The sequence below is a fragment of the Panulirus ornatus genome, chromosome 1, assembly GCF_036320965.1.
Source record: "Panulirus ornatus isolate Po-2019 chromosome 1, ASM3632096v1, whole genome shotgun sequence".
In the NCBI taxonomy this organism is placed as follows: domain Eukaryota; kingdom Metazoa; phylum Arthropoda; class Malacostraca; order Decapoda; family Palinuridae; genus Panulirus; species Panulirus ornatus.
Window position 1 is genome coordinate 23,828,712 of NC_092224.1, and position 14,975 is coordinate 23,843,686.

Here is a 14,975-nt window from a genome sequence, read left to right on the forward strand (position 1 = left end):
ACATGCGCGAGAGATGCAAGTGACATGCTTCAGGTTGGAGGTGGGTAGGCTAAAAAGGGTAGTGAATCGTGGGATGACGACGTAAAGTTGCGAGTGAAAAAAGATAAAAGTATACGGGTGGTGATCACGGAGAAGGGGTGCAAATGACTGGGAGATGTACAAGAGAAAGCGGCAGAATAATAAATGGGAAAATCAGTGAAGGGAGCGAATGGGGAACTGGGACCAGAAGTGATGAAGTGAAGAGGAGATGGACTGAGTATTGTGGCAGACTGTTAAATGTTTTTGATTCTAGGATGACAGATGTAGGATGTCTGGGTCTGAGCGGTTTGCGAAGTGTCATGGGGAGTGGTTTGATAGGGAAAGAAGAAGTAGTTAAGGCCTTGCGTGGGATGAAATATGGCAAGGCAGTCGGAGTCGATAACACTGCAATGAATTTCTAAAGAAAGGGGGTGACTGTGTTGTCGACTGGCTAGTTAAGATGTTTGATGTATGTATGGATCATGGTGAGGTGCCTGAGGATTAGAGGAATGCATGTACAGTGCCATAATAAAAAGGCAAAGGGGGACAAAGATGAGTGAGTATTCGAACTGTAGAGGTATAAGTTTATCGAGTGTACCTTAAACGTTTTTATGAGAGATAATAAAAGAGTGTGAAGGGATGTACAGAAAGCATCAAGTAGGGGAGAGGTGTGGTTTCAAAAGTGGCATAGGATGTGTGGATTAGGTGTATGCTATGGTGAGTATTTGTGGGATATATTCAGAAAAACAGGAGGAATTGTTTGTGGCATCTGTGGATCAGGAAAGTTGCTAGAAGCAGAGAAGTTTTTTTTTTTTATCAAGGCTGTAAGGTGTATGGAAGAGTAGGAAGAGAGGAGATTGAGTGGTCCCAAGTGGAGATTAGTCTGCGGCAGGGGTGTGTGATGTCATCATGAGTGTAATTTGTTTATGGCTGGGATGGTGAGGGAGGCAAATGCAAGGGTCTTGGAGAAAATATATATATTATTGTGCAAGTGATTAGGTTTCAAGAAAAACAAGAAATGGAGTGAATAATGTATATCAGAAAGCATTAGATGCGTGTGAGGTTACACAAAGAAAAAAAAGAATTGCATACTAATCAAGCTCAGGGTAAGGTGAGTAGCGAGGACGATCTCATCCCCCCCACCGTTCTCTTTTGTGGACATAGGATGACTGATTACCTCATAATGATTGAGTCATCAACTCGGAGCAACACTTTTCAAACGAGGGAAACCGCGAGAGAGGAAAGGAAGACGTGGTGTGCTTGGGTTGGCTTAAACATGTTAGGAAGCTTTGTTGTGATTTCCCAGAAGGCCTCATGTTGCAGCTCTCATTAGTTTATGGTCCTTCCCCCGTTCTTATTAATCCTCAACACACACACACACACACACACACATATATATATATTCGCCATTTCCCGCGTTAGCAAGGTAGCGTTAAGAACAGAGGACTGGGCCTCTGAGGGAATATCCTCACCTGGCCCCCTTCTCTGTTCCTTCTTTTGGAAAATTAAAAAAAAAAAAAACGCAGTTTCCCGCGTCAGCGAGGTAGCGCCAGGAAACATGAAGAACGACCCATCCACTCATATTCACATGCATATACATGAACACCCATGAACACACGTATATATACATAAACATACATATCAACATATACACATGTACATACACATTCACAGCTTATACATACATACATTCCCAGCGCCACCCCGACCCTCAGGAAACAGCATCGCTACCCCCTTCTTCGGCGGGGTAGCGCCAGGAAACCGACAAAAAAGGCCACGTTCGTTCACACTCAGTCTCTAGCTGTCATGTATAATGCAATGAAAATACAGCTCCTTATCCATATCCAGGCTCCACAGACCTTTTCATGGTTTACCCCAGGCGTTTCACATGCCCTAGTTCAGTCCACTGACAGCACGTCGACCCCGGTACACCACATCGTTCCCACTCACTCTGTTCCGGGCACATTTTTCATCCTCCAGCATGTTCAGGCCCCGATCGCTTCAACTCTTTTTCAATCCATCCTTCCACGTCTAATTTGGTCTCCCGCTTTTTGTTCCCTCCACCTCTGACACATATGTCCTCTTTGTCAACCTTTCTTCACTCATTCTCCTCAAATGTTCAAACTATTTCAACACACCCTCTTCTGCTGCCTTAACAACACTCCTCCGTACAACCCTATCTATAACCAATACCTATATTGTTGGAATTACTAATGCCTTAAACATATCCATTTTGCTCTCCCAGATAACGTTCTTTCTTTCCAAACATTCTTCATGGCTCCCAGAACCTTCACCCTCTCCCTTCCATGGCTCCATCCACTGCCAAGTCCGCTCCCAGATATCTAAAGCATTTCACTTTCTCTAATTTTTCTCCATTCAAAAATACATCCCAGCTAACTTGTCTCTCAACCCTGAACGACCGAACAGAAAATGCATGAGAAAATATCTATGATATACATAAGTCCATTAGTCTAATACATGTTATGTTTACACTTGTTATGCAATAAGATCCACACTGAGTTTAGAAGAAAATTAAAAAAAAAAACCATTATGCAACAACAATCGCCACTAGTTTTTTTTGAATGCTTCATTATGACAGCACAACACCTACACAAGTATGGATAAGACTGATCCTGCAGATTCGTTCTGGCCATATAGTACTTGGCAGAAACAATAGTACGATTGAAAAGGAAATACAGAAGAAATCATGGCAAAAATTTTATCAAGAAGTCTAACAAATGTATTCTTAATGATTCTATGAGCATACACAATATGAAAATTATACTGTAAGCATACATGATATACACTGACGTATATTACCGAGGTAATAATATCGATAATATCATATAACATTTGTTGAATATATCCAGCAAACAATTCTGTCGATAGAACAGAGAAAAAAAACAAATATACACCTAAAGTACTCACACAAATGTAAAGCTAATTTACTTCTCCATGAAGATTGAAAATACCAACTGATAATCATCGTCACAATAGAGTGACACTGGAAAGTATGTCCATTTCCAAATTACATTAAGTTTCACCATCACTTATCATATACTAAATAAGTTGTAGCCATTACATTGGTGCTGGAATTCTAGTCAACTCATAACAAGCCATTACTGACCTTTGGCGCGGCAGAGGATTTTAAATGAGTCAATCGACTTATACAGAGAACCTAATTCTTTTTCTGGATTTCTGGAAAGTAATTTCATAGAGGAATTCAGTGCTCACTTTAACCAGTCTCTATACATTATCGTCATGACTCGACTGTCAATAGATGTGACAGTGTGCCCGATGGCTAGTTTTCCCGTCCTGCATGAAGCCGCCACCCAACTTTCCCTGCACACTACAAATATTACCTCTATCGACAACAGGCAGTCATCTGAGAGTGCTGTTGTCGCACGCGCATAAATTTTACTCTTGAATTTGATATGTGGCGGTATCACCAGCTAATTTGCTCTGGGCCACAAGTTCATCCTTAAACGGTAGCGCAAAATGATTATGTTCTGAGGAAAAGGACACCCAATCCAGATATATATATATATATATATATATATATATATATATATATATATATATATATATATATATATATATATAAAGAGAGAGAGAGAGAGAGAGAGAGAGAGAGAGAGAGAGAGAGAGAGAGAGAGAGAGAGAGAGAGAGAGAGAGAGAGAGAGAGAGAGAGAGAGAATGCCGGCGTCTGAATTCAGCCATCCACGGGATTTTTCTAAGGCTATGATACCCGCATTTGTACGTCAGGGTACGTGTAGACAGTATGCTGAAGCAACCCGTGGATTCCTGAACACCGCAAGAATGAAGGCATTTTACTGATGGCATTTACTCTGTACAATTTATATAAAGCAATACAACCTTAGGATAATTTTTTTTTCCTAAAAAAAAAAAAGATTAGGTGGTCGGAAAAAAAGTACATTAGGTTCATTTGAAGTCCCAGTAACATAATATATTCCCATCTAACTTCAAGTTTCTCGTAGATCTTCAGGGTTTCAAATTCTTCTCGATCCAGTCCCTGTAGTAACTGACGGAGGTGTAGACGCTAGGAAAAGCCTCCAAACCGCAGATGGCCGAACCGTAGGACACAATTCCAATCTGCATGAAGGGCGGACCACGGGGGCCTGCCATCACCACAGGACTGCCAGAGTCACCTCTACAAGAATCCTGACCAGCCCGACCACCGAGACACAGCTGAAAAACAAGCCAATCCCACAAAGATCAATGTCAACAGTTCTTAGTGAAGTATTTGGTGAGATCGCCACTGGCTTCTCGTACGTTATTAGCCGTCTCTCATTTCAACATAAAGGTGCCGTTGATCATCATATCGACTGGGAAGGAGCTAAGACCGTAGCTAAATCAAATTGTTTCAGTAGAAGAAATGTAATTGAATCATGTTTGATCTCTGGCACATTTGATCATAATGTAAATATGTCTTCTACTCAACTTAAATGTGACAAACTGTTAACTGAGATAATTATTAAGAAGTATCCCCCAGAATAACCCAGTCCACACACAATGACAATGTAGAGAGGAAGGTCAGATGTCAGGTCACGTAATTAGTGCCCACCTGCACTCCACGGTCATTATGATGTCCCGCCTCATTGCTACCTCTGTGCTTTTAAGGATCTCAATACTTGTATTTCCCCCACTCTGTCTGAGGACGTAATAAACGACAGTACTCACTGTCTTTATTTTCTCTTTCCAGTGGTGATTGTCGCATTTATCTCTTCACGGTGAAGTGAAGGTTCTGCATATATATATATATATATATATATATATATATATATATATATATATATATATATATATTTCTTTTCTTTCATACTATTCGCCATTTCCCACGTCCGCGAGGTAGCGTTAAGAACAGAGGACTGGGCCTCTGAGGAAACATCCTCATCCAGCCCCCTTCTCTGTTCCTTCCTTTGGAAAAGAAAAAAAAAAAAAAAGAGGGGAGGATTCCCTGCGTGTCGTAGAAGGCGACTAAAAAGGGGGGGGGGGAGCGGGGGGCTGGAAATCCTCCCCTCTCGTTTTTTTTTTAATTTTCCAAAAGAAGGAACAGAGTGGGGCCAGGTGAGGATATTCCAAAAAAGGCCCAGTCCTCTGTTCTTAACGCTACCTCGCTAACGCGGGTAATGGCGAATAGTTTAAAAGAAAAAAAAAAATATATATATATATTTGCATCTTCTTAATGACTATATCCTTTTACGTTTGTTTTAAAAGGAGGCCAATTAAGTAAGCCAGCGCCTGCAAGATGGTTGCATCTGTATATTACAATTTGCATGTAAGAGTTCACTCATAACAGAAGGATATTGTTGAAGTTAGGTGGTGCTGAGAATGATGTTCACCGAATGTTTATCATGTTGAAAAGTAATTGATACATTCTGTGGAAAGAGATCTTGTAAAATTTTAGCTTGGGCAGAGAAACATGCAAATGACAAGCAAAGTTAACATCTAAAACATTTTGGATCACTAAATTAAAAAGTCTAAAACTTCTGAGATAATAAACATAGCTTTTTTTTCTGATACGTACCTGTCCATCAACGATGTCTCCTTTGTAGGTAACATTGCACTGTTTCTCGTCAAAAAAAGGCAAAGAAACATGTTGCAGCTTCTCACTGATGCTGTCATTCTCTGTGTACCCCCAGCCAGCCACCAGTACTTCTTTCGTGCCAGCTGCTTTGCGGACGTCCAGACCCTGAGGTGGCAGACACACTGGCTGGATCCAATCTGGAGTGTAAACATGACTCAACTATCATGATCAGCCTAACAACAATAATGATATGACGTGTGTGTGTGTGTGTGTGTGTGTGTGGTATAGTGTGCGAAGCATACATATCATTTTTCCTAGCAGACGTGCATGCTGTGTGCTCCTACACCAACAGAATCTAGGTTGATATCATACCTCTTTACTTATATTCTCCCCAAAATCTTTTTTTTAATGCTAACTGAAAAGACACGGGCAATTGAGGTCCTAATCAAGGCCATCTTGTTAACGCTATATATATATATATATATATATATATATATACGAATAAAGTGTATATGAACGCGCACCTTCATAGAACATACAAAGCTCCATCAGCCAGGATCGAACCTGGGACCCCTTGTGCAAGAGGCAGGCATGCTAACCGCTAGGCTAAGGGACTGTATAATAGGAAACAACTATTCGAAATACTAAGTACTCGAATACCCTTCGTCTCACTATGGTGAGCAACGGGTCTATCGGTTGTTTCCGAACAGAACACATAGCCAGCTGAGAGCGTTTTACCGAACCTGACTGTACAACGCGGAGTTATATGAATACGAATAAAGTGTATATGAACGCGCACCTTCATAGAACATACAAAGCTCCATTAGCCAGGATCGAACCTGGGACCCCTTGTGCAAGAGGCAGGCATGCTAACCGCTAGGCTAAGGGACTGTATAATAGGAAACAACTATTCGAAATACTAAGTACTCGAATACCCTTCGTCTCACTATGGTGAGCAACGGGGTCTATCGGTTGTTTCCGAACAGAACACAGCCAGCTGAGAGCGTTTTACCGAACCTGACTGTACAACGCGGAGTTATATGAATACGAATAAAGTGTATATGAACGCGCACCTTCATAGAACATACAAAGCTCCATCAGCCAGGATCGAACCTGGGACCCCTTGTGCAAGAGGCAGGCATGCTAACCGCTAGGCTAATGGACTGTATAATAGGAAACAACTATTCGAAATACTAAGTACTCGAATACCCTTCGTCTCACTATGGTGAGCAACGGGGTCTATCGGTTGTTTCCGAACAGAACACAGCCAGCTGAGAGCGTTTTACCTAACCTGACTGTACAACGCGGAGTTCTATTTGACTGTACAACGCGGAGTTCTATTAATACGAATAAAGTGTATATGAACGCGCACCTTCATAGAACATACAAAGCTCCATCAGCCAGGATCGAACCTGGGACCCCTTGTGCAAGAGGCAGGCATGCTAACCGCTAGGCTAAGGGACTGTATAATAGGAAACAACTATTCGAAATACTAAGTACTCGAATACCCTTCGTCTCACTATGGTGAGCAACGGGTTCTATCGGTTGTTTCCGAACAGAACACATAGCCAGCTGAGAGCGTTTTACCGAACCTGACTGTACAACGCGGATTTATATGAATACGAATAAAGTGTATATGAACGCGCACCTTTCTTCTTTCACACACTTTACCAAAGTCAGTTACCAACTTCTGCAGTTTCTTACCTGAATCAGCCACCAGCGCTGCATCATCAGTGATTAACAACTGACTCACTTCCCAAACCCTCTCATCCACAACAGTCTGCATACTTACCCCTCTCTCCAAAACTCTTGCATTCACCTCTCTAACAACCCCATCCACAAACAAATTAAACAACCATGGAGACATCATGCACCTCTGCCGCAAACCGACATTCACTGGGAACCAGTCAGTCACCTTCCTCTCTTCCTATTCGTACATATGCCTTACATCCTTGATAAAAACTTTTCACTGCTTCTAGCAACTTACTTTCCACACCATATTCTCTTAATACCTTTCACAGAGCATCTCTATCAACTCTTATCATTTGCCTTCTCCAGATCCATGAATGCTACATACAAATCCATCTATGTTTCTAAGTATTTCTCGCATACATTCTTCACACATAAAACTTATCACAATTTCTACGTGGCACTTTGTAAATGCACCCAGGAGAATTTTCTGGTGAGTTCTTGATTAAGATATTCTTTATAGTATTATTGTTGCTGAAGGCAACATTTACATTAAAGGATTTAAGCAACATGGGAAGTAAAGTAAAATCATTATTAAAAGGGAGAACTAAAAGATTCTTGGTGTCAACGGGAGGTTTGGGCTCAACTCTATAAAATGATTTCTTTGCTAACTTAAGGGATCTATTAATGAAAGATCTAGGATACTTTAACTTGGATCCAATAGACTGATAATTCGAAGACGAAGTTCGTCTCTTCGTTGTATATCAACTGACTGTTATATTTCTCTCTTGTGTCTCCCCTGATGATGTGATCATTACACAAAAGTGCACTTGGGAACTTATCGTGTTTCATTTTCCCTGTGGACTCTTAGGAATATACTTGATCACGCATAAAATTGTGATCCTTTCCAATATATATATATATATATATATATATATATATATATATATATATATATATATATATATATATATATATTTATTTATTTATTTATTTTGCTTTGTCGCTGTGTCCCGCGTTAGCGAGGTAGCGCAAGGAAACAGACGAAAGAATGGCCCAACCCGCCCACATACACATGTATATACATACACGTCCACACACGCAAATATACATACCTATAAATCTCAATGTACGCATATATACACACACACAGACATATACATATATACACATGTACATAATTCATACTGTCTGCCTTTATTTGTTCCCATCGCCACCCCGCCACACATGGAATAACAACCCCCTCCCCCCTCATGTGTGCCAGGTAGCGCTAGGAAAAGACACCAAAGGCCCCATTCGTTCACATTCAGTCTCTAGCTGTCATGTAATAATGCCCGAAACCACAGCTCCCTTTCCACATCCAGGCCCCACACAACTTTCCATAGTTTACCCCAGACGCTTCACATGCCGTGGTTCATTCCATTGACAGCACGTCGACCCCGGTATACCACATCGTTCCAGTTCACTCTATTCCTTGCACGCCTTTCACCCTTCTGCATGTTCAGGCCCCGATCACTCAAAATCTTTTTCACTCCATCTTTCGACCTCCAATTTGGTCTCCCACTTCTCCTCGTTCCCTCCACCTCCGACACATATATCCTCTTGGTCAATATTTCCTCACTCATTCTCTCCATGTGCCCAAACCATTTCAAAACACCCTCTTCTGATCTCTCAACCACGCTCTTTTTATTTCCACACATCTCTCTTACCATTACATTACTTACTCGATCAAACCACCTCACACCACACATTGTCCTCAAACATCTCATTTCCAGCACATCCACCCTCCTGCGCACAACTCTATCCATAGCCCACGCCTCGCAACCATACAACACTGTTGGAACCACTATTCCTTCAAACATACCCATTTTTGCTTTCCGAGATAATGTTCTCGACTTCCACACATTCTTCAAAGCTCCCAGGATTTTCGCCCCCTCCCCCACCCTATGATTCACTTCCGCTTCCATGGTTCCATCCGCTGCCAGATCGACTCCCAGATATCTAAAACACTTTACTTCCTCCATTTTTTCTCCATTCAAACTTACCTCCCAATTGACTTGACCATCAACCCTACTGTACCTAATAACCTTGCTCGTATTCACATTTACTCTTAACTTTCTTCTTTCACACACTTTACCAAACTCAGTCACCAGCTTCTGCAGTTTCTCACATGAATCAGCCACCAGCGCTGTATCATCAGCGAACAACAACTGACTCACTTCCCAAGCTCTCTTATCCACAACAGACTTCATACTTGCCCCTCTTTCCAAAACTCTTGCATTCACCTCCCTAACAACCCCATCCATAAACAAATTAAACAACCATGGAGACATCACACACCCCTGCCGCAAACCTACATTCACTGAGAACCAATCACTTTCCTCTCTTCCTACACGTACACATGCCTTACATCCTCGATAAAAACTTTTCACTGCTTCTAACAGCTTGCCTCCCACACCATATATTCTTAATACCTTCCACAGAGCATCTCTATCAACTCTATCATATGCCTTCTCCAGATCCATATATATATATATATATATATATATATATATATATATATATATATATATATATATATATATATATATATACACACATAGCGTTTATGGGATGGCCTTGATTAGGTCTCAGCTGCCCGTGCCGTGCCTTCTAACATAAGAAAAAGACATCAACCTTTTTACTTTCGTCATACGTTTTGATTATATCATAAAAGAAACCAGGCAGATCCGTCAGACTCTAGCGATTTCGTAGAGAACCATGCTAAGAATTGTTTATCAAGAGGGGGTTTTCTAAATGGTTTACAATCCTAGTTCGAATGATAGCTTCCATAAGTTTTCCAACTACAGACGTCATGATAATTCTATGATAACTCCCGGGCATTGACTTACTACCTCTTATGAATACCGGTATTGCACTGGCAAACCTTCATCCATGTAGAATTTATTCCGTAGCAAGTGACATTGAAAAGGGCAGTGAATGGCTGAACTAGTCAACAATATAGATAATGCTTAAAGAACTAACAAAATAATTAAGGTGATTTACTTACGTCCAGAGAAGTCTATTGGGCTACTGAGTCTAATGAGAGCAATGTCATCAGAAGACCGTTTCCGAGCGCTATCATCAGGGTGAATAATGATCTCCTCGTAGGTGAAGTCCTGGGCGGGAGGAGCACAGATCTGAAAGCCTTGGGTAGACACCTCGCAGTCGACGTCGGTGCTCAGGTCCCTCTCTCCCAAGCGGATCATACTAAAGGAATGAAGAGATGATAACAGAATTGTAATATGTCATGTTGTATGTTAACATATTAACATACAACATATTTCAACTACTATCTGCTATATTCTTTTCATTTCTGTAGATCTAATATACACTTTTTCACACTTTAAGAACCTTAAATAACTCTTACTTAAAACATTGGGTACATGAATTTTAGTCAACTACACTGTTTTCACCTCTGTATCTGTCACTGAGAAATCAATATATCATTGCTTACATTTTCCTCTCAGTTGGATTCTTAACACACGAAGCGGTTGTCATCACGTATCTATTGTTGATGACAGACCCACTACATATGACTGAGAAGCCGCTAGCATCTGCGTATGTGAAGAAACATATTGTAAAGAAACATGTTTGTAGGCATAGCTCGCTCGGACCTATCCTATATTTAACAGTCGATTTATAATTTTCGATGATCAATAGTTTCTCCACATTTGTAAAAAATGGTCGTTACAATTACTCTTTAGGCTCCATAACTCTTATGCAAGTTACAGGAGACCCTCCAGATTACATAATAAGCCCAAAGCACATCATTCTATTTAGTCCACTAGTGAGCTCAGAAATTGCAAGTTGATGGTGAACCACAGCCTATGTTCTATTATAAGCCACAACGTTAAATGCCAGTTACAGATATACAGTTGTCATCCCTATCATTACTAGTCTCCATGTCGTAGGCAAGTAATATGTTCAGCTTACCTAAGTATCCTAACGCAGCAATCCAGGGATGACTGTATATTGGTGCCTGTGTTCCCCCGAAGATCAAGTCAAGCTGAGAACTTTGACCACAGTCTTTGGGCAATAGACTGGAGGAAGATGCCACAGTAGTTTGGGGGCAACAGACCTGTTGTAGGGAAAAATGTCTCACTCATGAGTCGAGAGAATCAACAATTGTCATGGCGTATTCATAACAACAGTAGATGTGGGTTACTTACTAAGGGGTCATCTCCTTTGGAGCATGTCCTCTGCCGAAGGTAAAGGATGTTCTCCCTCGTGGGGTTCTTAATTAGTTGTGCAAGGTCAGGACACTGTGACAGTGGGGTACACTGGTAGGAGCACTGTGCATCTGTCGGGACAAAAAGTTTGTACTAAGATTTTAGGGTTGATAAATTATGGTTTGTATTATTACTACACTGTTAACTTTCTTGCCGGTAATGTGAGGAGGATCAGGTAGATAACTACCTCTTGATTTACTTACATCCACCCTCAACCCAGGGCCAGCCTTTTGTAGTGAAACAAGAACATTCATTCTAATATCCTTGCGTTTTACTTTTCCTATTTGTATAATTAAACGATTAGTCAAACATAATATCACATACAGGCAAATACTGATATCGAAGAGGGAAACTTTAACATAAAAGAAAAATGCAAGGGTAATTTCATGACAAAAGTTACAGTATTTAGTTTATCAGTGTTCCTAGACTTTGCTGACATCCATATCTTATGTTGGCAGATGTTACAAATGTCCATCTCAGTTTTTAAGTTATGTACTGATGTCAAGTTTATGTGCTGATCCTACGAGGAATAAAGTGAGATTTCTTCCTATGAGGCTGGACTGGGTGATATGAAGGTTCAACTGCTTTGTTTTTTCTGTCAAAGGCCCTAGTCCTCGAACAGTTCTCATCAAAGCCCTGCCTTGAATGAAACATAAAAGAAAAAAAATAAAGATTCAAATGAGGACAAAAGGGTGAATAAATTTAAGAGGTTTGAAAGAAAAAAAAAAAAATTCTCATAAAAATGGTCGAATCGCAGTTCTGAAGAAAAACATACGACAATAAGGAGTTCAGAAACTTAGTGATGCAGGGAAAGATGCACACATCATAGCAGCCCGTCTTTGAACTGTTAACGGCCATGCAGTAACCATCATCTGAGGAAGTGGCAGCGGCACACAAGAGGCCGATTTTCAGCAGAAAACGGAATAATATTCATAGAAAGGGGAGAGAGAATCAACACTGAGGATCAAGTTTTAAGGTCACATTGGGAGAGTTAAGCATACGGCTTGCTCAAACTCTGAAGCTTGACTAGTTCTGAGAACGGGAATGAATCAACTTGACTAGCCTCGAATCGTTTGGAGTAAACCAAGCTTTTGATAGACTTATGCAAAGCGCGAAACTCGCAAGATGTGATGGCACTACACCATGCGAAATCATGTCCCATGTATTGTATAATAGGAACAGTTGTTCGGAACAGAAATATCTTCAACATCTAACAGGACGAGTGTTTCTTGGAGACACTCAAACATTTGTTTGATGTTGGGTTTCTGACAAGTTTTTTAAACTACTATTATGGTGTCTGGATGTGTCCTCTCATCTTTCAAAAAAAACTGTTCACTAAGTCAAACTGGCTTAAAATCATAAAGGATCTCATCAAGTCACAAGTTACTCCTCTCTCTTCCATGGTGAAGAAGATCAAGACCTCTCTAACTCCTGAGCTGGCATAAGGGTTAACATCCCAACCAGGAGTCATGGATCGACTCCTGTGTATGCAGGATCAGCTCTGCATCCATGCATTTAGTTGATCTAACCTTTACAGAAAGCGAGAGGAGGAGCTTTACACAAAAGAAAATGAGAAGTGTGGACGACTTAAAATAAAACAAGTAAAATTCATGATTTGACAGTAAAAAGTCTCGTTTTCTTTAACGTTAAGGGTAAATGCTGTCCTAAACCTTATATACCCCTTGGCCCTACCAACACCTACCTCTCCCTACCACAGTGTAGTTCCCAAACTACCACCATCTACCCCTCCCCACCAAAGTGTAGTTCCTAAACTACCACCACCTACCCGTCCCTACCATAGTGTAGTTCCCAAACTACCACCACCTACCTCTCCCTACCATAGTGTAGTTCCCAAACTACCACCACCTACCCGTCCCCACCAAAGTGTAGTTCCCAAACTACCACCACCTACCTCTCCCTACCATAGTGTAGTTCCCAAACTACCACCATCTACCCCTCCCCACCAAAGTGTAGTTCCCAAACTACCACCACCTACCCTACCCTACCATAGTGTAGTTCCCAAACTACCACCACCTACCTCTCCCTACCATAGTGTAGTTCCCAAACTACCACCACCTACCTCTCCCTACCATAGTGTAGTTCCCAAACTACCACCATCTACCCCTCCCCACCAAAGTGTAGTTCCCAAACTACCACCACCTACCCGTCCCTACCATAGTGTAGTTCCCAAACTACCACCACCTACCTCTCCCTACCATAGTGTAGTTCCCAAACTACCACCACCTACCCGTCCCCACCAAAGTGTAGTTCCCAAACTACCACCACCTACCCGTCCCCACCAAAGTGTAGTTCCCAAACTACCACCACCTACCTCTCCCTACCATAGTGTAGTTCCCAAACTACCACCACCTACCCGTCCCCACCAAAGTGTAGTTCCTAAACTACCACCACCTACCCCTCCCTACCATAGCCTAGCCTTAACTCGTCCCGCACCACACGTCACTGGCGAAGGTGACAAGTGTACTTACTCTGTGTTGCGGCCAGCTGGACCAGCAGCAGCAGCAGCAACAGCAGCAGGAGAGGAGCTTGGCGCCTTGGACCAAGGCCACATCTTGTTCTCTGATGGGGAATACACATATATTTTATGTTGCTCATCTCTCTCTCTCTCTCTCTCTCTCTCTCTGACGAGCTCACACTCCACAAATGAGCCAAGATGCAACACTAATCTTAACATATACGAAAGTCACTCACACTATACATTTACTACAAGCAGCGCCACCAGTGACATCAATATGGTCCTAGTATTGTCCAGTGAGGTACTGAGGCAGCGTTCTTAGGCGTGGCTGTGGGCTCGTCTTTTATGCCATTATGACGACACCTATCACCCTCACCCCAGGAATATATCTAACACCATGAAACATGACCTTACGACCCTTGGATATGATCCTGTCAAGTTAAAGGTTAGACCATAACACTCATGAATCGCACCATCTTGCTTAACGTTAATCATGATTATTTCATATAATTTCTAACTACAATCGGGACTCTTTCTTAACAAACTGTATTTTGTGAAATTACATCACCATGATCGTAGCCAACATTTCTACACACCTGAAGCACCATAACTATCGATATGATTCGGTTATCCTGGGACACACAGATGAAGTTCGCTAAAAAAAACAAACTGGGCGACACCCTGAGTATAGGAGCAGCACCGTATACCAGCACTCAGTGTGTTAGGTGAAGACTGGCTGGTGGTCAGGACTCCAAGCAGAGTTGCCAGCTCAAAAGATTTCAGATAGCGCTACATTCACGTCCGAAAAGCGCTAAGAACTAGAATTACTAAAGTGACAGCGGAAAAATGTTTTTCGAATCATTTCTGCTCTTTGACGTGCCAAATTATTAATAACATGTACAACTGGCTGCTTTGACACTAAAACATTCACCATTATTTCAGATCTGCTCATTCCTTATCCACAATCTCTTC

General features: G+C 41.5%; 1 protein-coding gene across 1 annotated transcript; it reads right to left on the reverse strand.

Moving 5' to 3' along the window:
- Positions 1 to 2,723: 2,723 nt before the first annotated feature.
- Positions 2,724 to 14,757, reverse strand: LOC139763629 (phenoloxidase-activating factor 1-like). Its single transcript, XM_071689916.1, has 8 exons — positions 14,600 to 14,757; positions 14,017 to 14,107; positions 11,468 to 11,598; positions 11,232 to 11,376; positions 10,753 to 10,852; positions 10,306 to 10,505; positions 5,568 to 5,764; positions 2,724 to 4,228 (listed from the first exon to the last, which is right to left on the reverse strand). The coding sequence occupies exons 1-8, from the start codon at positions 14,609 to 14,611 to the stop codon at positions 4,022 to 4,024; spliced, it is 1,083 nt and encodes a 360-aa protein (XP_071546017.1). The 5' UTR covers positions 14,612 to 14,757; the 3' UTR covers positions 2,724 to 4,021.
- Between the last annotated feature and the right edge of the window lie 218 nt (positions 14,758 to 14,975).